Here is a 22,939-nt window from a genome sequence, read left to right on the forward strand (position 1 = left end):
AAAAGATTAACTTATATTATATTATATATAATTATTATTATAATATATTATATATATTAACTTATATTAAATTATATATATGTCCCTAATAAGCAAGCCGGAGGTGACGGCGGCAAAGAAAAACTCCCTGAGAGGACATGAGGAAGAAACCTTGAGAGGAACCAGGCTCATCCTCATTTGGGTGACACTCTACAGTAAATAATGTACATGTAAATAATGTCTTTTCTACAGAAGTTTATAATAATGCAGCCGAGAGCTCCAGAGGAACTAACGGGTCATCGTAACCTCTGAGTTCAGCTCAGATCTGATTGCTGATAAAGACCAGACCATATATTTGTGGAGAACTTTTTATTGTTTTATTTGTCACATTTAATAATTACTTAATAGTTAATAATTAGAAGGATATTTAGAAGTGTATTTATGTAATGTACTTTGCTATCAATAATAGTAATTACAAATAAAAGCAATTGATCACAATTACATACAGGTTTCATTTGGAATTAAATGTGAAATAATTTTTTTATTTTGTATTTATTGTCCTACAATGTTTATAGTCTTACATGATTACAGTGTTGTATAATTCTTTCACAGACATTTAATAAAATTAACTGTATCAAGGAAATTAGTGTTTGACTTGTTTTATTGTTACAATAAATCTAACATTTTTATTTTACAAGTGTGGCTTTTTTCCCTTTGTTTAATACAAGGGTGTATTGGAGTCTGCACAGCGGGGACGAAAGTATTTGTAGATATTTATCACCTTTTACATCACAACAATACAAAGAATTGAATACAGAAGATCCAGAATAATCATAACCAACATGTAAGGATAGGACTTTATGGACAAATAATTTAGATTCTAAGACAGATGAAAATACTTCTGGGTAAATTACATTGACTTTTTAATAGGAACACTTCTGCACCCGTTCATTCATGCAGTAATCCGATCAGCCAATTGTGTGGTTTGAATATTTAATAAACTGCTGAACTGAAAATTGTTGAGAGAATTCGGTGTTGAATGACTGGACAGGGCTCACAGGAAGTTGATAATAAATCATATAATGACTCTACAACCATGGTGAGTAAATAAGCATCTCAGAATGCACAACACATCAATGCTTCAGGTAGATTAGAAGAACACAACAGTTTTCCCTCCTGTCAGCCAAGTAAAATAATCTGGAAAAAGACCAGGTGTGTGTGTTTGTGTGTGTTTGTGTGTGTTTGTGTGTGTGTGTGTGTGTGTGTGTGTGTGTGTGTGTGTGTGTGTGTGTGTGTGTGTGTATTCCTAGATTCTGATTCCTATTCTTGGATAACAAGTTTGGAACCTTGTGCCTTGGGTCTCCTGCTGTTTTAGCCAGTCCACAACAAGGTTTCATGTTTGGTGTATGCTGCAATGCTTTTCTGTTCATCACACTTATACATTAACACGGTCAATATTTAATGAATTACTATATACTTCCTTGGCAGCTCAAACCAATCTCACCATTTCCCCTATCATTTCTTATCAATAAGTCGTTCACACTGTTTCTGTGTAAACTCTAGAGACTGCTGTGTCAGAAAAAAACTCCTACATATTTTTAAATTATGACTTATTACAGAACGTACAGGACATTACAGTCCCCTGTTCTTCCCTTTTTCATTGTGAGTGCCGTTAGAATGAATCCACCAATCAAATTGTAGCTAAGAGGCGCGTTGGGATTTTTTTTGTCCAATCACTGTTCAGCTCAACAGAACACGTGTGATCCGGGTTATTTACTTCCTGGTTGAGCAGAAGAATTGTTTCGACCAACATGGATGAAATGGCAACGGATCTGTTTACAGATGACGCTGTAAAAATCCCTGAAAGCATTTTACGCCGTGATCAGGCGAGATTGGAAGAATTAGAGCGCCGCAAACATGCCAAAGAGAGCCAGGCAGTCACGGAGGAAAAGATCGGTTATTTCAGAGCTACTTTTAGCGCCAAGGAGACTGATGTTCAGGGCTTGATATCAAGCTGCACACAAACTGACCATCAGAAGGTTTTAGAGGAGGCGACCAACAAGATTCAACACCTCCGAAAATTCCTGAACGACAGCACGGTATTTCTCACCCAGTACGAACTGAGACAGGCACAAGAATCTCTCCAGAATTTGCAAAGCTCCATAGATGAGAAAAGAGCAGAGGTAATGCCCAAAAAGAAGTTCGCGTTCAGGACCCGTACTGCAGCGGCGAGTCAGCAGCCATCAGTCACAGCGTCCAGCACTGAAGGAAAACCACACACAGATCCAGTGGTGGACTCTGAGATCACTGCTGAACAGTGTTGTTTCTCAAACATCCACAATGAAATAATAATCAAACACTCAGAAGAGATCCAGCAAAGGGATGTCTTGTTGTCTCACCTGACCAACTGCAAGGTGAGACTTTATGGCTCCCCGAGTACCCTGCACATTAAACATGTGAGCGGTTGCCAAATCCTCTGTGGGCCTGTGTCCAGTTCAGTTTTCATTGATGATTGTAAAGACTCCACTCTGGTACTGGCTTGTCAGCAGCTGCGAACCCACAACACCACGTTGACGCAAATATACCTCCATGTCACAAGCAGAGCAATAATAGAGGACTGTCAAGGGATCTCTTTTGCTCCTTTTAACTGGACGTATCATGAACTGGATGATGATTTTAAAGTGTCTGGATTGGACCCCAAAAGAAACAACTGGTCGGAGGTGGATGATTTCAACTGGCTTGCTGCTGGAACGCCTTCGCCTAACTGGGCTGTAATTCCCGAGTCTGAGAGGAAATCTTGCTGGGATACTGCAGAACCAACAGCATGATCTGGCATATATATTTTAAATCTTTGCTTAAATAATATAATAATAATAACAATCATAATAATATAGCCAAATTCTGATTGCCATTCTCATTCTAACAGATACGTTACTTAATGAGATGTCTTAAAACCCCCTTGTAAAAATAAACTTGGCTAAGTTATGTGCACTGTGTCTTTATTTATTCACCTTTTTAATATTAAGCTATGTTCACACATGCACACCAGTCACATCTTTAAATCTTCAAGTAGCTGTTCCTACTACTGGTTGTCTTTAATAAGGTTTATCAGTGGGTGATGCAGAACAAATCAGGTTTCTTGTTGCTAAAATCAAACTTCCCGGAGGGTGAAAGTTTGTATATGAAATGTTTTTCAACTTTTCAACTTAGAAAGTTTTATAATGTCGATTAGTGTACATTAATGATGGAGATCACTGTAGTACAATGTTACATTTATTTCCCTCATGTAAGAATATTTTGTTATTTTATAGCTGTGTTGGTTGGTTTGAATTCAGTGTTAGAATTGTAGAGAGTGATTTCAGATATTTTTTTTATTAAAATAACCTTTGAGGTATTTGGTTTTCACTCACCACACAGTAAAGTTGCATGAATAATTTCTCAACCAACCAGGACCAATTCAATTAAATCACTTTATAAATAAAAAAGATCAGTATCATTTAATCCAAATTCCGACCTCAGCCTTACTGCATATAATGCAGATAACTCATGAAGATCTGAAAATGGGTGGTATCGGTGCTATTTGAACTCCAGTGATACCAGTAAGTGTATTGTTTCTTTTGTGATGGTGTAACACCATTATTAGAGACCACATGGAATCACATATACTGTATATTCACATCTTTAACATAATGCACGTATTATGTAAAACACTTGCATATTGTGTAATAAATCTTGATAAAACGTGTAATGTTTTTGGCACATCAAGCAGCGCTGTCTAGTCATTACATACAGTTCCTTATTTCATATTCATAATGTGACTAAATAAAGAAGTCACTTCTTTAAAATTCATCTTTAAACAACCCTGTACACTAATATAAAAATTCTTGTTACTAAATTGAACATGAGATCTCAGAGCATAAATAGTGTGGTCTCAAGTCCTCTTAAGTTCTGGTCCTCTGGTGACTTTTGAGTGTTGCTTGTGAGACCACATGATGAATCAAACCAATCAGATACTACAACAGCAGCTTACTGATTGGCTGATCTGCTGGCAGAGGATTTCTGTAAATAGGATAACGCTTATTAGTGCTTTAGAATGATGTAACATAACTCTGGGTTTAATTGTATTGGTATCGGTCATTCAGTCTGGAGGACGGACTACAGTATTTTATCAAACCTCTTTGTAGAGTGAAAAGGAAAATACTTAAGATCAGCATTATGCCAGCTGAAATCTGACATGGAAATAACTGGAGTGGATTACAAATTTCTGTTTGGAGATTTACATCTAAAACAGATCAAAGTTTGTTTGAGACAGTAATTCCCATCTAAAACCGTTGCTGAGGTCATCGAAGTAGTGTACAGGTAGGGTTGAACAAAAAAGTAGACATTTTCTTTCTTTACAGATCCTAGAAGCAAAAGATGGCTCTTTGGAAGGTGAAGTTTGATTTGAAAAAAAGGGTAAAGTTGGCCCAGATGCTATGGCTCATGTATTGGGTGTCTATCATGGCTGGAGTGCTTGTCTTCAGCATGGGCCTTTTCTTCAAAATTGAACTGCGGAAGAAAAGTGAGCTAATGGACTACAAGGAAAGCCACTTTGTGCCCAACCTGCTAATTTGTATGGGTCTGTTAACCTGCGGCATCAGTGCCTTTGGTGGCAAGATCTGCTATGACTCATTGGATTCCTCCAAGTTTACAACGTGGAAGAGATTTATTAATCCATTCCTTATCTGCTGTTTGCTCTTCAATGCTATCCTCTTGTTCACTGCACTGTTGTGCTTCACCATGCGCATCCCTCTACAGTTTACCCTGGCAGAAGGCCTGCAGAATGGCATGAAATTCTACAAGGACTCAGATGTACCTGGTCGCTGCTACATGAAGAGAACTCTGGACTTAATGCAGATGGAGTTTCATTGTTGTGGAAACAACAACTACAAAGACTGGTTTGAGATCCAGTGGATTAGCAATCGCTACTTGGATTTCAGCTCTAAAGAGGTCAAAGAGTGAGTGTTTGTCATCAAGTATATGAAATTGGAGCGTGCGTAAATAGTGCAGCAGGATGGCACTCTTGCTATGTGTAGTAAGTGAATGAAACTCAGTTTTATTAATTATAGTTATATTTGAAGTGTTTTGTATTGTATGATATATTGGTAAGCATTAGCTGATGTCGTAGGTTGTAATATTTCAGTCATCTTCAATAATATAGTTGTTTTTAAATTGTTTTCACTGTTAATTTTGCAGTAGTGAGTTGACAGTGTAAGGTCAGTTTGTGCAAATGATGTGTGCGTGCCAGATCAGACTTACGTGATAATCTTCTTGAATCACATTCGAACGTCTTTCAGAGCTTAGTGTCCGTTTCAATCACTTTAAGACTAGGCTGACTAGCTGGGAATAGATCAGGATGCTATAGAGTTGTTATAATGTTTTAATCATGATTTGTTATAGTAACACTTGATATTTCATTATACAAGCAAATCCTTAAAAAATAATTTTAATGTACAGTTAATGTAGTGAAAATGCCCTTTTCATGTGTTTATTTAAACAGTTTAAAGTACACACATCTCCGTTGTTGTAGCGGTTCTGTGATACATCTAATATCGTTCTCTTGTCTGTAGCCGAATCAGCAGCAATGTTGATGGACAATATTTGTTGGACGGAGTCCCTTTCAGCTGCTGTAATCCCAGCTCACCAAGGCCCTGCATTCACTATCAAATCACCAACAATTCTGCTCACTATAGTTATGACCACCATACTGAAGAACTGAACATCTGGACACGTGGCTGTAGGGAAGCTTTAGTTGTTTACTATGGAGGACTGATGAACACTATTGGCCTACTGGTGTTATTTGTTACAATTCTTGAGGTATGGTTTATAAATGTACAATTTTTTGAAATAATACACTATAATTGGTGTTAATGTAGCCCTTAAATTTATCAGCACACTTAGGATAAAATCATATCAGTGATTAGGTCTTGAACAGTATAACACTAATAACACACACGATTTTCTTTTCTTTAATGTTGTCCAATTTCTGGTTTTGCTTGTGATTCACTTTATGGTGGACTTTTTTTTTACTTTTTCTTTCTTTCTTTTTTTTTTTTTGAACTTTTCCCTGTCTCAGGTTGCTGTGATGGTAGGATTACAGTATGTGAACACATCTCTATCCACACTGGTCAACCCAGAAGACCCTGAAAGTGAAAGTGAGGGTTGGATCCTGGAGAAAACATTCAAGGAAACCTTCACAGATGTCATAGTAAAAATGAAGGCAATGGGAAAAAACAATCAGGTGCAAGAGGGGGTGGAAGTACAGGCAGTGTCTACAGTGAGCTGAATGTGCTTATGGAACATTGACTACTCCGTTCCTACCAAAGTAGAGACTGCATATTTGGCATTATACAGCATGAAGATCCATTTTATGTGGTTTAATATAATTAGTAAATGTCTCTCCATGCTATTTTACCTGGAATCAAATGGTTTTCAAACGTTTTACTTTTTCCATACTATATATTTTGAAGACATCAATTATTAGCTATAATCCATTACAAACATAGTAAGCATTAGCTGGCTTTAAAATGCAAAACAGATAGCATAACCGTATCAATTCTTAATGAATTAACATACAAAACACCACAAAACAAACACTGGAATTTTCAAATATATATACGAATATGACCTGAACAAATGACATACATTATACTTTAACTTATATTTTGTGTCCCTTGTATAGAAAGACAGCACACTGCAAATAAACCAAATCATGTCCTGATCAGAGTAATGCAATGCAGTGTATTGCAAATTAGTGAGGTAATTTTGAAGAAAACGTTCCAAGAAATAAGTTACACATATCATCCTTTGCGTCTGTGTTCTGTAGTGAGCAATGCTGGTTTAACATGAAGAATGAACTTGGCTCATTTGCTTAACAGCACATACAAATCAGGTAAAACCGATCATAGAAGTCTCTCTCATATCTTTTAAATAACGTACCTACTGTAGATAGTCAGGTTTAGCCGGTTAAATATTTCCGTGGTGCTAACATAGTGAATTAAAATACAGAAATTGTTTAAATAGGTCTACTTTTTGGCACGAGGTACTTGCTTTTTTGACACATACCTGTAGATGCAATAAATACAGATTTTAATTATAGAATGTATCTTAGAAAACATTTCAAAGTTAAGATCATCTTATGTCATTCAATGTGATGCTTGCTCTTCCATTTATCAATCGTCTTTGTGCTGTGATGCGATATTCTTCCCTGAGCAAATTAAAGGAATGGAAATGGCTTGTCCTGCAAGTGTGGTTATAAGAAACAAGTGTAGAAGTGTCAGAGTAACACAAGCAGTTCAGCAGGATGCTTTAGAAATGGCAGATAAACACTTGAGACCTCTGAACATTGTATAGTTCATTCGGTTTTGTTCCCATGCTTTAAAATATACTTTTATGTTTTTTTTCTGTGAGCAGTCATTAAAGACTTAATCAGAAATGTACTCATTTCATTGTAAATAGTATAAGAGTTCTATGTCTCTACTTTTTCAAGTAAATAAATGCAAACAAATCTTAATTTAAAAACAAGACTGTATTAATGTGTATTGCAAGTTGTTGTAAATAAAATGTACTATAGCAAACTGGATAAGTGGATTAAGAGTGTTATGATTATATTTGTCCCTTTTAAGACAGAGGCGATACAAATTTCTGAGAACTCCGCATGAGGTCTGCTTAAGTGTTTGGATTAGTGTGTGAATCATGCAATTTCTTGATTCATATGATGATCAGGTTGACGTGTAGTAAAATAGGATAGCGTTTATGATGTTCTTATTCTTTTAGTTAATTCTCCAGGCTGATAGGGTGAAGTGAAGTTTTTTTGACATATCTTTTTTTTTTTTTTAATTTGACAGCTACCAGTAATATACCTTAGCTCTTGAACTGAATGAAAGTGATATACAAAATAATATACAGATGAATGGGTGAAACCTGGTAAAAAAAATTTTGAGTTTATCCTTTTAAATGATTATTTTAAAAAAAGGACAAAAATTGGTCAAAACTGATCACATTTAGCCCGTAATGAATCCCATCATGATTAACCTGTGCAACATTCACTTATACTGTATGTACTGTATATTTGTCACATATACAGTAGTACAGTGCATCTGTGTTTCTGTGTTATTTTAAAATGTAAACCTAATTTGCTAATAATAGACAGTATATTACATTGTTGTGAGGTAGACAACATGAAGAGAAGGAAACCCACATGGAAAGGAAGGAGGACAGTTGTAAGGAGGACAACTTTGCTGTAAAGCTGATAAAAACTGTAAGCAGCTTTATAGTGCAGACAGCTTAGCCTGCTGCCAGTTGATTTGGAGAAGTGATCTGGAGAGCTACAGTATTAGCTGCTGTACCAGAACTATGCGTCATAGTTGGAGTATCGTGGCAGAAAATCTCTACATATGGTTTATCCAGTATGTTTTTTTTTTCCTGGTTTATATGAGTAAATGTATTGAGCATATAATATATAAAACATTTTATATATAGATTGTAAATAGCCAGGAATATATTCTATAAGATTAAAAGTATGTGGATATCTGATCCATATGTGTATATTATATCCATATCTCAGCTTTCCACATCCTGCTGCCACGTAAATTTAGTAAGCACAAAATTGTGTAGAACATCTAGTTTAAAGTTAGTCCCAGGGGACTTCGCACATAAGGCAGGGGACACCCTGGACATTTATTCACTACAGACCATTTAGAGATGCAAATCAGCCTACAACGATGTCATTAGACTGGTGGAGGAAACATGAATACTCAGAAGACATCCCAAAGGACAGGGAAATTTAAAGAATGATGAGAGGTGAGTAGCTATTACATTTATTACCAATAAACACAGGTTTAGGATTTTTGTAGTGCATCATATTAGATCCAGCTGCAGATGCTAGCTAGCTTTTTGTCATGCTAGTGGGGCACATGTGTTACCACATGTTTGTACCACATGTGTTACCACATGTTTTCCTGATATTGCTGTAATTTTGCTAGAAGTTATGAACACTAATTCTAGATTTCTAGAATTAGAAGTGAATTGTCCTTTTCACCCAACCAAGGTGTGTTTGTCTTTTTATGTTAGGCTGGATTTATTAATGGGTTATGTGAAATACTGCCATATGGGCAATTCAATGACAATATACTGGGCAGTCGTGGCCTAATGGTTAGAGAGTCTGACTTGTAACCTGAAGGTTGTGGGTTCGAGTCTCAGGCCGGCCACGACTGAGGTGCCCTTGAGCAAGGCACAGAACCCCCCCAACTGCTCCACGGGCGCCGCAGCATAAATGGCTGCCCACTGCTCCGCGTGTGTGTTCACGGTGTGTGTGTGTGTGTGTGTTCACTGCTGTGTGTGCACTTTGGATGGGTTAAATGCAGAGAACAAATTCTGAGTATGGGTCACCGTACTTAGCCGTATGTCATGTCACTACTACTACATAAAATTATAAAATTGTTTTTAAAAATATTTAAAAAACACTTTACTTTAAATATTGTTTTTAATAACGTGTAGTTAATGATGATGGTTAACAGATCAGACGTCCCAGAACCCAGCTGTATGTCCATGAAGACTGATTAGTCAATGGAACTCCCAAATCTGTCCACAGATGCAGACTGTACTACTGATAGAGAGGTCAGTATAGTGACATGGTGTGTAGCTGTTTTCCACCTGATCACACTTACTCATCGCATTGTTAGTCTCTACTTGCGCTTCATCAGCTGCTGCAGCTTTTGGACTGGGAGAAAGAGAAGTACAGAGGCTCTCTGTAAGACCCTGGGCATATAAATAGTTTAATATTAGAGTGATACCTTAAAGGTGTAGATGCTCAGGGAGTACCTGTTCATTTTTTTGCATTCTTTGTATTTCTAAACATGCATTGTTGAATGCATTGTACATATTACACGCGTTTTTACTCACAGACCACTGTCTATTTACAACAACATGCTGGATGTCAACTACATCACACAAGTACTGTAAAAAGCTTTTGAGTCCAAATTTGTATATAATATATATATATGTAATTCTTTAATAAATACAAATTTGTAATTGATGGCAAACTGCTGTGCTATTGTAAAATTCGGAACTCGGAGTATTGGTGAGGATCCATTTGCAGATTTTTACATTTTAATAAACAATTTAAACTTAATGTCAAAAAGGGGGCCAGAGGTCATAGACAGAAAAACATGACATGACAGGAAAATAATCAAAAGGCTATGCAGGGCTCAAAAACAGGAATAACAATAACTAGAACAATACATAAGTAAAGAACATGAACTGAAACAGATTGAGACAATGTTTAGGAGCAAAGTGTCACAGGAGATGCCAATCAAATATAATGACCTCTTTAAAGTCAAGTCCATCAGCACTGGAAAAAACTAGTAGCTCAAAGTCAATGTGCAGGAAGATCGTTCTGGACTGAAGGAAACTCCACTTCCCTTCAGTTAACAGAATTTGGTGAAGCAGTGGTGCTGAAAAACCTCAGCCTGATAGAACGTTTCTATCACTTTTCCTCCAGAAATTATAACACTGGTGTTATTAAACTTTGACAGCCACAGAATAATGCTTATCTTTGATGGCCTTGAAGAGTGTCGATTTCATATAAATTTCCAAAACACTCAAATGTTGTCTGATGAGCAGAGCAGGCCTCAGTGGATATGCTCTTGACAAACCTCATCAAAGCGTATCTGCTTCCATCTGCTATCCTGTGGATCACCTCTTTGCCTGGAGTGGCCGGTCAGATCCCTCCTGCGTGTAAACCAAGTAACAGAGGTATGAGGGTTCAATGATCCTCAGAGGAGGAATACTTCAGGATGAAGATCCAAGCCTGGATGATAAAATCATCACACACATTGAAGTTTCCAGAAGTCTCTACATCATGTGCCACACCTTAGTCCTTTGTTGAATTTCAGCCAATGTTATAGAGAGAATGTAAGAGAAGTAGAGAACGGAAAAATCCCCAAGACTCAAATCTTCACATATTTCTTTATCTTTCAGATGAAACACAGGGAACAAAAGTATCATCAGAAATGTAACTTGGATTCTCAGCAGATCAGAGAGTATCCTTGCAATGGGAAAACTTGCTTTTCAACAGTTAGGCAACCTGATCTTCTATGAGGAAGACCTCAGAGAGTGTGACATTGATGTCAAAGAAGTATCAGTGTACTCAAATCTTCAGAGAGGAGTTTTGGCTTTAGCTGTGGAAGGTGTTCAGCTTTGTTTATCTGAGTGTTCAGAAGTTTCTTGCTGCTTTGTACGTTTTTCTCTCATTCATCGCCAGAGATCTAACAGAACAAGTCACCATTCATCTGTCTGATCTTCTCACCCAGTCAGACCTGTCTGATTTCCTCAGGACTGCAGTGGATAAAGCATTACACAGTTGGACTGGACACTGGACATCCTAACTTTTTACTTCCCTTCGTTCTGGGTCTGTCACTGTAGTCCATTTTATGTAAGACAGAACTCCACTATCTGAATTAATGGTGTTAATATTTTTCTAGGAGGCATGGTGGCTTAGTGATTAGCATGTATGCACTGCACTGGTTGCTTTGCACAGCTTGTAGTCTCACAGAGGAAAGCTGCAAAGTTCTGTCCTCAGTATCACCAAAGATGACATAAATAATTGATTGTAGGAATGTTATTATATGTGACTTTTAGTACAGAAAGATCTAATATAATATAAAAATAATGTAACATTTTATTTATCTAGTTGTATAAACCTTAAATATTAATAAGCTTAATGTTGAAATAAATGATGATTGGTCTGAAATCTTCTTCTTCTTCTTCTTTCGGCTTTTCCTTTCAGGAGTCGCCCACCTATCCCTATCTTCTGCATCCTCAACACTTGCACTCACTAGCTTCATATCCTCATTAATTACATCCATATACCTCCTCTTTGGCCTTCGTCTTTGCCTCCTGCCTGGCAGCTCCATGTCCAACATTCTCCTACCAATATACTCACTCTCCCTCCTCTGAACATGTCCAAACCATCTTAATCTGGCCTCCCTAACTTTGTCCCCCAAACTTTCAACATGAGCTGTCCCTCTGATGTACTCGTTCCTAATCCTGTCCAAACTTGTCACTCCCAAAGAGAACCTCAACATCTTCAGCTCGGCTACCTCTAGCTCTGACTCCTGTTTCTTCTTCAGTGACACTGTCTCTAAACCATACAGCATGGCCGGTCTCATCACTCGCCTGTACACCTTCCCCTTGCTGATATTTTCCTATCATACAGAACTCCTGACACCTTTCTCCACCCATTCCATCCTGCCTGCACTCGCTTCTTTACCTCTTTCCCACTCTCTCCATAACTCCGGACTGTTGACCCCAAGTACTTAAACTCCTGTACCTTCTTCACCTCTTCACCCTGTAACCTTACTGTCTCACTTCCCTCCCTTTCATTCACACACACACGTGCTCAGTCTTACTATGACTGACTTTCATTCCTCTTCTCTCCAGCGCAAACTTCCACCTCTCAAGGTTTTCCTCCACCTGCTCCCTGCTCTCACTACAGATCACAATGTCATCTGCAAACATCATCGTCCAAGGAGACTCCTGTCTGAACTCCTCTGACAACTGGTCCATCACTATAGCAACAGGAAGGAGCCGATCCCTGATGCAGTCCCACCTCCACTTTGAACTCCTCTGTCTGACCTACAGCACACCTCACCACTGTCCTGCTCCTCTCATATATGTCCTGCACCACTCTAACATACTTCTCTGCTACTCCTGACTTCCTCATACAGTACCACAGCTCTTCTCTTGGCAACCTGTCATACGCTTTCTCTAAGTCTACAAACACACAGTGCAACTCCCTCAGACCAACCTTATACTTCTCCATCAACATTCTCAGAGCAAAAATTGCATCTGTTGTTCTCTTTCTGGTCAGGAAGCCATACTTCTGCTCACAAATTTCCACCACGTTCCTTAACCTAGCTTCCACTACTCTTTCCCACAGCTTCACTTTATGGCTCATCAACTTTATCCCCCTATAGTTGCTGCAACTCTGCACGTCACCCTTATTCTTAAAGATCGGCACTAACACACTCCTTCTCCATTCCTCAGGCATCCTCTCATTCCCTAAAACCCTGTTGAACAAACGAGTTAAAAATTCCACTGCTGCCTCTCCTAGACACTTCCAGACCTCTACCGGGATGTCGTCAGGACTTCATCATTTCTAATCTTATTTACTTTCTGTTCCACAGAGTTTACCCCTTCTACTCTTTTTTCCCTCTAATTTTCCTCATTCATCAGCTCCACAAAGTATTCCTTCCATCTCCTCTGTACACTCTCCTCACTTGTGAGCACCCTTCCATCTCTATCCTTAATAATTCTAACTTGCTGCACATCCTTCCCATCTCGATCGCTCTGTCTAGCAATCCTGTACAAGTCCTTCTCTCCTTCTCTAGTGTCTAAGCTATTGTACAACTCGTCATATGCCTTCTGCTTGGCCTTAGACACCTCCCTCTTCACAGTCAGAGTTCCTATTCTCAGTCCTACACTCTTACCTTTCCTCTTCTCTCACTGTTTGTGCACTCTCCTCATTCCTCTACTTCTTCGACCAACAGTAGCCTGATTTCCACTGGTGCCCTGTAGGTCAACGGCGCCGATGGCAGTCGTTGTAAACCCGGGCCTCGACCGATCCGGTATGAAATTCGTACTGACGATTCGCATGGTTAAATTTGGCAATGTTTTACACCAGATGCCCTTCCTGACGCAACCCTCTCTATTTATCCAGGCTTGGTACCGACACAGAAGTCACTGGACTGTGACCCCCTTGGCTAGAGTACATGACCAGTTTAATAATTATGTAATCTATTATGGGTTCTATTATGTAATTATGTAATATATACATAAACATAAGTAGATTAGAGGTAGGGAAATGCCTAAAGAGTATGTATCTCATCTATAATGTGTGTGTGTGTGTGTGTGTGTGTGTGTGTGTGTGTGTGTGTGTGTGTGTGTGTGTGTGTGTGTGTGTGTGAGAGAGAGAGAGAGAGAGAGAGAGAGAGAGAGAGAGAGAGAGAGAGAGAGAGAGAGAGAGAGAGAGAGAGAGAGAGAGAGAGAGATTGTGTGTGTGCAAGCATGAAGCTTAGTAATAAACCAGGCTTTGATCTCTTTGTGTCAGGAGGTTTCCATCAATGTCAGGATGGACATTTCAAGGTGAGCAAACATGCGCATCATCTAACATTCCTCAGGGGGGCAGTGTTCCCATGGTTTTAACTTTTAACAGAGATGCCACAAATAAGAAAGGAAAAATAACACACACACACACACACACACACACACACACACACACACACACACACACACACACACACACACACACACACACACACACAAAAATGTACTTTCCTTTGATAGACAGTAATACATTTTATCAAATATTTATACATACATGTCTCCAGGTGTCTTACTTACCTACACACATTTGCAGATTATACAGCTGGTATGAAGAGAGAGAGAGAGAGAGAGAGAGAGAGAGAGAGAGAGAGAGAGAGAGAGAGAGAGAGAGAGAGAGAGAGAGAGAGAGAGAGAGAGAGAGAGAGAGAGAGAGAGAGAGATGCTGGCAGGTTAAAGATGCAGATGTGTGTTTTGGAGGGGAAAACTGCAGCGATGGATCCGATTAGAGTGCTGGATCCGACTCAGAGGGCAGCATTAAACAGCCAGAGTGATACTTCATGGGAATACTTCATTAAATGATTTACAGCAGGACTGTCTGCATGAGCAGTACTGCTTACTTAGCAATAATCAGGAGATCACAGCATTACTACAGCAGAGGTGACCCCATCCAGTCTACTTCTTGCCAAAATTGCTCTGTCCTCCTATAGAAGAATTCATTATCACTACATATCTTTCCATATCTATTCATACAAGTTTTCCAGTTTTCACTATGTTCGACGCTTCAAATAAAATGTTCAGTTAGTTTTGATTGATGGAAGTTGTGAAGAACCTGAGGTAGGGAGGTAAAATATTCAACCTGTAATACCTGTAATGTTTCCTTCATGGAGGAAGGCTTTGTGTGAATGCCAGTGAAATTTGTTATCTGGGAAGAAAAAAAACTATTACCTGAGTCTAGTTAAGCAAGCACACACACACACACACACACACACACACACACACACACACACACACACACACACACACACACACACACACACACACACACACACACACACACAGTCCAGAGTCACACCTCCTTCAATCAATCCCACTGGCAGGTTATATGTCCTATTTCTCTACCCTCGTAACTCAAGTTGCCAAGAAAACAATTTCTGTTTGTGTTCAATGGATTGAGAAAGAGAGAATTGCTGGATGGCAGAAGGGCGACATCTACAAATGTCTGTTGTGACCGGCAAGGAATGATGTATTTTGTCAGAGAGACCCATGACATAATTGACTTATATTTATGTATAAGTTACAAAGTGTTGAAAAGGTGCTTCTGGTGTATGTAGATCTGTGGCAGGATTGTAGATCTGTAGATCTCCACTGCATGTGTGTATGATGGACAATTTCAGGTGTAAAAATGCAACATATTTATCTGGAAATGAGTTTCCTGCATTGTTCCTCCGATCCCTGAGAGAGTGTGGTGCTGTGGGGTGAACAACGGGGAAATGTAGATAAAAACAGAAGACCTGCAGCTAGAGAGTGTTAATGGGAAATATTGATCTTCCCACTCTATTGTAGATCTCCATTGAATCTTATTAGTATGAGACACAACAGTGCTTGTGCAGCTTTATATGTGACTGTATGTGTGTTTTTGTCCTATGTGTGATGACCCAACCTTTTTGAGTTCAAGCCAAGTAGGCACAAATACTGGCACCGTACCAAGGCAAAGTGATGACAGAAAGCCAAAACAGCAATCAACAGCCAGCTATTGTGGTCAGCAGGCTCAAATCACATGCCTTCCCTGTCTCTGACCTTCCCTCACCGTAGTCAGAGCATGTCTTGTCTCTCGGAGACAGTGTGTCCTTCTCAAATGTGCCATTGTTTGGACAGTGTAAGAACAATGGCCCTCCTCCACCCAGAGATACCCGCCATACCAGCTGGTAGTGACGAACTATACCGCCACCCTTACAGCGCCTGTACGCCCATACACCATGCAGGCACATAAGACTGCCGTTGTCCATAGCTGGTCAATGCACACTTGGATCAATTGTTCGTATACCAGGACTGCGTGCTGCAAAGCTTGTTCTGGGGGAGGACAGCAACCATAATGAATATTCACATTGTTGCATATTTGTCTCTGGGTGACACAAAAGAAGTACTCAGTAAGACACAGTTGGACTGGGCAACGGACTGTGTGAACAAATATTCATACAGAAGCACGGGCATGTATATAATGAGAAGAACAGTGTTTTACAGGATAGTCTTACAGAGTATAGAATAATGCCTATTATGCATCAATGTTAAATGCATTAGTTTCTGATGTCATTAAATTACAAATGCAGAATCGATGAACGTATGAGTACGAAAGTTAAAAGACACAGTCATCATATGGATAGAAACCTGAATGGGTTTCCTCTATACTGCAACATGACATGGAAATGACATACTAAAATGTTCACGATCAAATACTGAAGTCGTGTTTAAAGAATCTCCTACATGTTACAAAAAACTACAGATATTCATGCAGTAATACACAAAACTATAACCGATAAGCATTTATTTATTTGTTTGTTTGTTTGTTTGTTTGTTTGTTTATTTATTTATACATATCCACAGAAAATAAGTGTGTCGGTTTTCCTAATAAAACTGAGCGCAGGTGCACAGTATTCAGCAGAAAATACTTTTGTGAGTTGTGACACTCGCTATATAAAAAAGAACCCATCACTTCAAACTTCAAATGCTATACACATAGAAATGTTTCTATATAGAATGACATTATGGGGAATTTAAAAAAGAAAAAAAAGTAAAACCTATAAAATCAGTTTTGTAAGGTTCATATTTTGTCATTCCTTTATCACCATTTTTTACAATGTCTAGTTTAATGGACAAAATCCTATATCTTTTGTTTCAGATTGAAGTCAGACAAATAAATCCATCATACCAATTGAATTACGCCTTTTGAATCGTATCTTCTAATAGTTGAAGGTTAAGTCAGGGTTGTTTGTGTCTGCGTTATTTTTATCATTCATTGTCTTTCTTCCTCCTTGAACAATCATGAGCAATTCATCAACAATTAGTGTCGAAATGTACAAATGTTAACAATTGGAGAGATGTTTTAAAAGAGAGTTTTAAAATAAGGGCTTTTATGTCAATATCTTCATCTGCTACATCCAGGTGGATCTGGAGCCCACTCTGGATCACTGGGAATAAGACACCCAGGATGGGACATCAGCCCATAGCAGGACGGACACACACACACACACACACACACACACACACACACACACACACACACACACACACACACACACACACACACACACACACACACACACACACAAACATTCACTTAGTTTATCCAATCCACACTAACAGTCTACTACATTTATGATACTACTAAACATTTTTACATCATCAACCACAGTGTAACCAATGAATATGCCAGTAGGTACAGGGCTCCTTTATATGCATAAAAGTGAACATGATAAATGAAGATACGAACCTCTATGCTTTAATTAATTCACTTACATGCATATGCTGTGTATTTTCCTCTCATGATCTCAGTATCTCAAATGTTTATGACAGTATTAATCCTCTACTATACAATAGCATCAGCCCCTTCTTTTGACCATAGACCTATAAATACGAATCTTTAATTTTAGGAGTATAATAAACAATACTCTTTATAGTATATCATTTTCATCTGGATATAAATTCACAGTTGAAATGTTTTGATTTTGTTTGTTGATTTTTCCAAATGATTCTTATTACTCTGCTTCTCCGTGCTAAATTTCAGTTGCGCAGTGAAATGAATGCCATTAAGCCTATAGTCAAGGAGTGTATTAACTGCGCATGGAAGTCCATGAGATCAGTGTACTGTAGCATGAGAGAATCTGACTCTAACAGATGGTCATTACGTATTGGAACCTAGAGATATTTCCTTCACCGAGCGTGTGTAATGTGTAACACCCTTCTGTAGAGACGACGCTCGTGCCAAAAATTGCACTGAGCCTTAGATTAGTTTTGTGATTCTGAGAATGGCCATATGTTCAGACTCTGTTTCAAAGCAGATAACCCGGGAGACATCACAGCATACCAAAAAACACCAAACTATACCACAATTTTACAGACGAAAACACAATAATTCCTAATAGTACATTTCTATAACGAATTGTACTTAAACCCATTAATGTAATAAGTAGATAATCACAGATATAGTGCGAACTGTATAGCTTGAAATGATTAAAAACGAATCTCAATGGTTATGATTTATTTAAGAAGAATCCTTTATCTCAAAGTATGTGATGTGGAAATAAATCTTTTCATTCATTGCTGAATCCCACTGATATAAGATTGAAATATTCAATTCATCGTGACAGGAAGAAAGAGGAGATCTGATGTGTTTACAATAAATGGAAAAACCATTACTCAGAATTCTATGCTGAACAACACTATACAGTAAAATTACCATTAGAAACTTTTAAAACTCCCCTTCATAAAATCTCTGTTCGTTTCATTGTAGTGGAATTTAGATTTTCATGATCATGTTGCCTGCCAACAATGATACAACCAAATCCACAGTGCCACACCTACACCACTGGATTATCTATGACAGAATGAATGAATCAGCCTCTCCGACATGTTGGAAATGCTATAATATCTTCTCGCTTTGGGTAAAAAAAAAAGCACATTAGTTATATATCATTCTAAAACATAAAGTTTAAAATCTGACACACACTCAAAAACAATATCTATCTTTTATCTTTCTTTTTTTTTGTACTCGACTTGAATCTGACTGAGTATTTCATCATCATTTTCTGGAAAGAATTTTATGTGAGAATTGTGCAGTTCTTGCATAAGCAAGCGATGGTACAAAGTTATGCAGATTGATGCGCTTTACTGTGACATATACAGTATGTAAGCCATGCACTGTATTTTATTGTAGGACCTTTTGTGAATTAGCATCAGAAGCATATATAATTATATTATACTCTGTTTTTTAAAACTGAAATCATTTTGCTTCTTCTGATAAATGGTCTCCCACAAATATACTGTATAAAGAATAAAGGCTTCAGATGATTCTAATTCTATCTAAACAGTTTGTATCATCAAGTGGAAAAAAACAAGTAATCTTCGAGTCCTCTCCCTGACGGACATTGTTGTGTGTTGTCACACTTTCCCAGCCCCCTGTTAACAGCCGTCTGTCTCTCATTTGGATTTGTGACAAGGGCACTGAGACCTTGAGGCATGTGTGACATGAAGCAGAGGTGAGGTGCTACATTTGGGGGAAGGTTTACAAACAGCTAAGTATAGAACCCTTATCCTCTCCTTCCCAGTGGCCATTAGAATATAATGAACTTCCCCATGACTAATATATCACCAGTAATTGTTGTGACATTGGCAACACTCCGCATCACAGCTACTTAAATCCCAATGTAAATAAGAATGAGACAAGAGACTTCATATACATTCAAAAGAGTTTAGAGCTGTTTAGACAAACAATTAAACCAAAAACTTGGCACAAGCACATAAATGCCTCATAGAATTCAAAATGCTTAGAGACATCTGAGATTTAACTCCTGGAGATAAAAGTTTACAATGAATCATCTTTAATTTAAATGGTCATCATTAAATGACTGCTTTAAGAGAGTTATGGCCACCGAATTCTTTCAATCAATTTATCCACTGCTACTGTATGTTAATAAAATGTAGAAGTGTATGCATATGTCATGCATAGTCCAGCATTATTCCAGATGAACGTAAGTGTAATATAACACAATAATGGTAACAGCAAGTGGAAGCATGTGGGTTTTTTTTTTCATTTGTACCAGTATGCATGCTGAATCCTTTTCATACACTATAAATGTCCATTCTAACCTCTTAGCATTTAATGAACTTGTTCGTTTTAGGAATCACTTTGGGGCACTAGAGCTTTTCTTGACCTTTTTCATTTTGTCAGAGTCAAAAAAAATAGAAAGGGAAATGGTCTGTGTGGACTTACAGTTGCAGGGCATGATTATGAGTCTATTCCAGGGTGGTATGTTGAGAGGCCTGTGGGTCCGTCTCCGCTCCCACTGCCTCTCAGCCTAATGTTCAGTGCACTTAAATTCTCCACTCCTGCTGCGAGCCAGTGCATCTGATATGTTACATTACCCACTATGCATAATGGATTAGTAATAAATCTATTTCTGTAACAAGGCTTTGACTCCTGCATTATGTCTCTATGGTCTTTATTAGTGAATACCAATGAGCCTTCATGGAGTGAGAAAGAGAGGAGGAAGAAAGAATATGAGGTAGAAAAGCTAAAATAGGTCAGCGAAGTGTAGAGGGTATTTCATCACAATAAGAGAAATACTTTACTTGGAATGAATGAATAACAGCATTGGCACCAAATGATGTGTAATAGAGTATTACTATTCTCGGGTCACGGGGAGCCTGTGCCTATCTCAGGCGTCATCGGGCATCGAGGCAGGATACACCCTGGACGGAGTGCCAACCCATCACAGGGCACACACACTCTCATTCACTCACACACTCACACACTACTGACAATTTTCCAGAGATGCCAATCAACCTACCATGCATGTCTTTGGACCGGGGGAGGAAACCGGAGTACCCGAAGGAAACCCCCGAGGCACGGAGAGAACATGCAAACTCCACACACAAGACGGAGGTGGGAATCGAACCCCAAACCCTGTAGGTGTGAGGCAAACGTGCTAACCACTAAGCCACCGTGCCCCCAATGCTGTTATGCTATGGTTCAACTTATATGTAAACGCTATTTCTTAAATTTCAGAATTAAAATAACAGATCGGTTTCAATATCTTATTAAAAATAATTGTTTAATTTAATCCATCAAAAAAAGCACAAAATAATTATCCTAAACTCATCTTGATGATAATGCTCTGAGCCAGACAGTACACATATAAATTATGTACTTACTGTACATCACTAGATCTGTAAAAATGACTGCAGATTTAAAGAGGTCTTCCGTGTTCACGTATTTCTGGAAAGGGCTGTTGCTTCTGAGTACACAAAGTGGATAATTAATTCATTAATTTGCAGTGGATCTGGAGTTTATACTAAGAACTCTGGGTACAAGGAAATCACTGTGAATGAAAAGCCAGTCCAAACCAAAAAAACCCAGAGGGAACCCACACATACACAGAAGAACTTGTAAGACTCCACACATAGACTGTGGGATAGCAAAAATCCCCAGTGTGCCATAGCGCTGCTTCCAAATTCAACATAATATATATTAAATATTTTATATCTGTCTAGTAAAAAACAGGCTTTTTGGTGGTGTTATGGAATTGCATGTCATTGACTGTTGGTACAAAATGTTACAAACCCTTGTCATTGCTGGCTAATAATAAGACAATATGAGAAGGTTTTAAATATTCTTTAAAAAAAAAAAAAGAAAGAAAAGAAAAGGAATTCTCAGCAGCTTGACAAAAACAATGAATTGTTATAGAGATAATATTTATCCACACATGTAAAAGTCCTAAAAACTAATAGTGAAAAATGACCGATGAATAACAAATTATTTTGTTCATTCCGTTTCTTAAATAAGTAATGATATTTATGTTTGAGCAGGACGAATTGTCTCCTAGTTTAAAATTGCCTTTAGAGAAGGCCACCCAGAGTTTTACCCAGTAACAGGTGACGTCCAGCTGTATCTACAACAGTTAGAACAAGGCAGAGGCTTTTTTTTTTTGTTCTTTCCATTTACATATTGTCCACAAATTACTCTACCACATGTATAATTTTCGAAGGCATGTGTCATTTCTAGTGTATGTAATATTAAATATTATCATGACGTTCTTTATTGAACCAGCCAGTTTAGTACGGAGCACTGACCCTGACCTCTGACCAGATCTAGGCTTTATGTTAAACATTTGAGAAAAACTGCATGCTCAAATATACTGTACACACTCCTACACACACTCTCTCTCTCACACACTCTCTCTCTCTCTCTCTCCCTCTCTCTCGCTCTCTCTCTCTCTCTCTCTCTCTCTCTCTAATGCACTAATGTCTTTAAAAGCAAAGTAATTACGCACTTGGATACAGGTGGGAATGTTTCTTACAGTTTGTCTAACAGTGTTGCCATCTGTTTCAGCGCCTCATGTGAGAAATAAACATGCTGAGGGTTCCACCTGACTATCCCTATTTATCTTCAAGATTCCTGCAATTAAAACTAATTTCTTTAGATGGATATTCTGCATGAATTATTTTCACAAGCTTTTTTAAAATGCATGTTCATGTTGCAGACACTTTCTTTCCATGGCAGCATATTTTTTGAGAAAGTACAGGCCAAGAAAAAAGTATTAAGGGCTCTGCCCAACTTTTGATCGTACCCACTGAAACACTAGAGAAATGACCGCTATTATTTAAGAAAATCATTCATTCAGTCATTCATTTTCTATCGCTTATCCGAACTTCTCGGGTCACGGGGAGCCTGTGCCTATCTCAGGCGTCATCGGGCATCAAGGCAGGATACACCCTGGATGGAGTTCATTCATGCATTAATGATATATTTACAATGTAGTGAACGTATTGCATAAGAGTATTTAGATATCATACTGATAGAAAGTGTGTCTTCCATTACTGACATGACCTTAATCATAACGCTTCAGATTTTTTTCAGACTGTATTAGGAACTAGGAAAGGAATGGACAGAAGGAATGGACAGAAGGATGTAGATCTATTCATTCACTAATTGCTGTCACTTCAGTCTGTCAGCTTATAGTAATTGCAGACTGTGAAGCCAATGAAAAGCAATAACAGCGCAGTGAGTCAGATATTGCTCTACATTTGTACCATTTCAAGT

General features: G+C 38.2%; 2 protein-coding genes across 2 annotated transcripts; both read left to right on the top strand.

Moving 5' to 3' along the window:
* The first annotated feature begins 1,736 nt into the window (after positions 1–1,736).
* tbcc (tubulin folding cofactor C) lies at positions 1,737–2,964 on the top strand. Its single transcript, XM_027140617.2, has one exon. The coding sequence runs from the start codon at positions 1,791–1,793 to the stop codon at positions 2,805–2,807; it is 1,017 nt and encodes a 338-aa protein (XP_026996418.1). The 5' UTR covers positions 1,737–1,790; the 3' UTR covers positions 2,808–2,964.
* A 1,431-nt stretch (positions 2,965–4,395) lies between these two features.
* prph2a (peripherin 2a (retinal degeneration, slow)) lies at positions 4,396–7,054 on the top strand. Its single transcript, XM_027140650.2, has 3 exons — positions 4,396–4,976; positions 5,589–5,835; positions 6,095–7,054. The coding sequence occupies exons 1-3, from the start codon at positions 4,396–4,398 to the stop codon at positions 6,302–6,304; spliced, it is 1,038 nt and encodes a 345-aa protein (XP_026996451.2). The 3' UTR covers positions 6,305–7,054.
* Positions 7,055–22,939: the final 15,885 nt, after the last annotated feature.

The sequence above is a fragment of the Tachysurus fulvidraco genome, chromosome 8 (assembly GCF_022655615.1).
Source record: "Tachysurus fulvidraco isolate hzauxx_2018 chromosome 8, HZAU_PFXX_2.0, whole genome shotgun sequence".
Taxonomy (NCBI): Eukaryota; Metazoa; Chordata; class Actinopteri; order Siluriformes; family Bagridae; genus Tachysurus; species Tachysurus fulvidraco.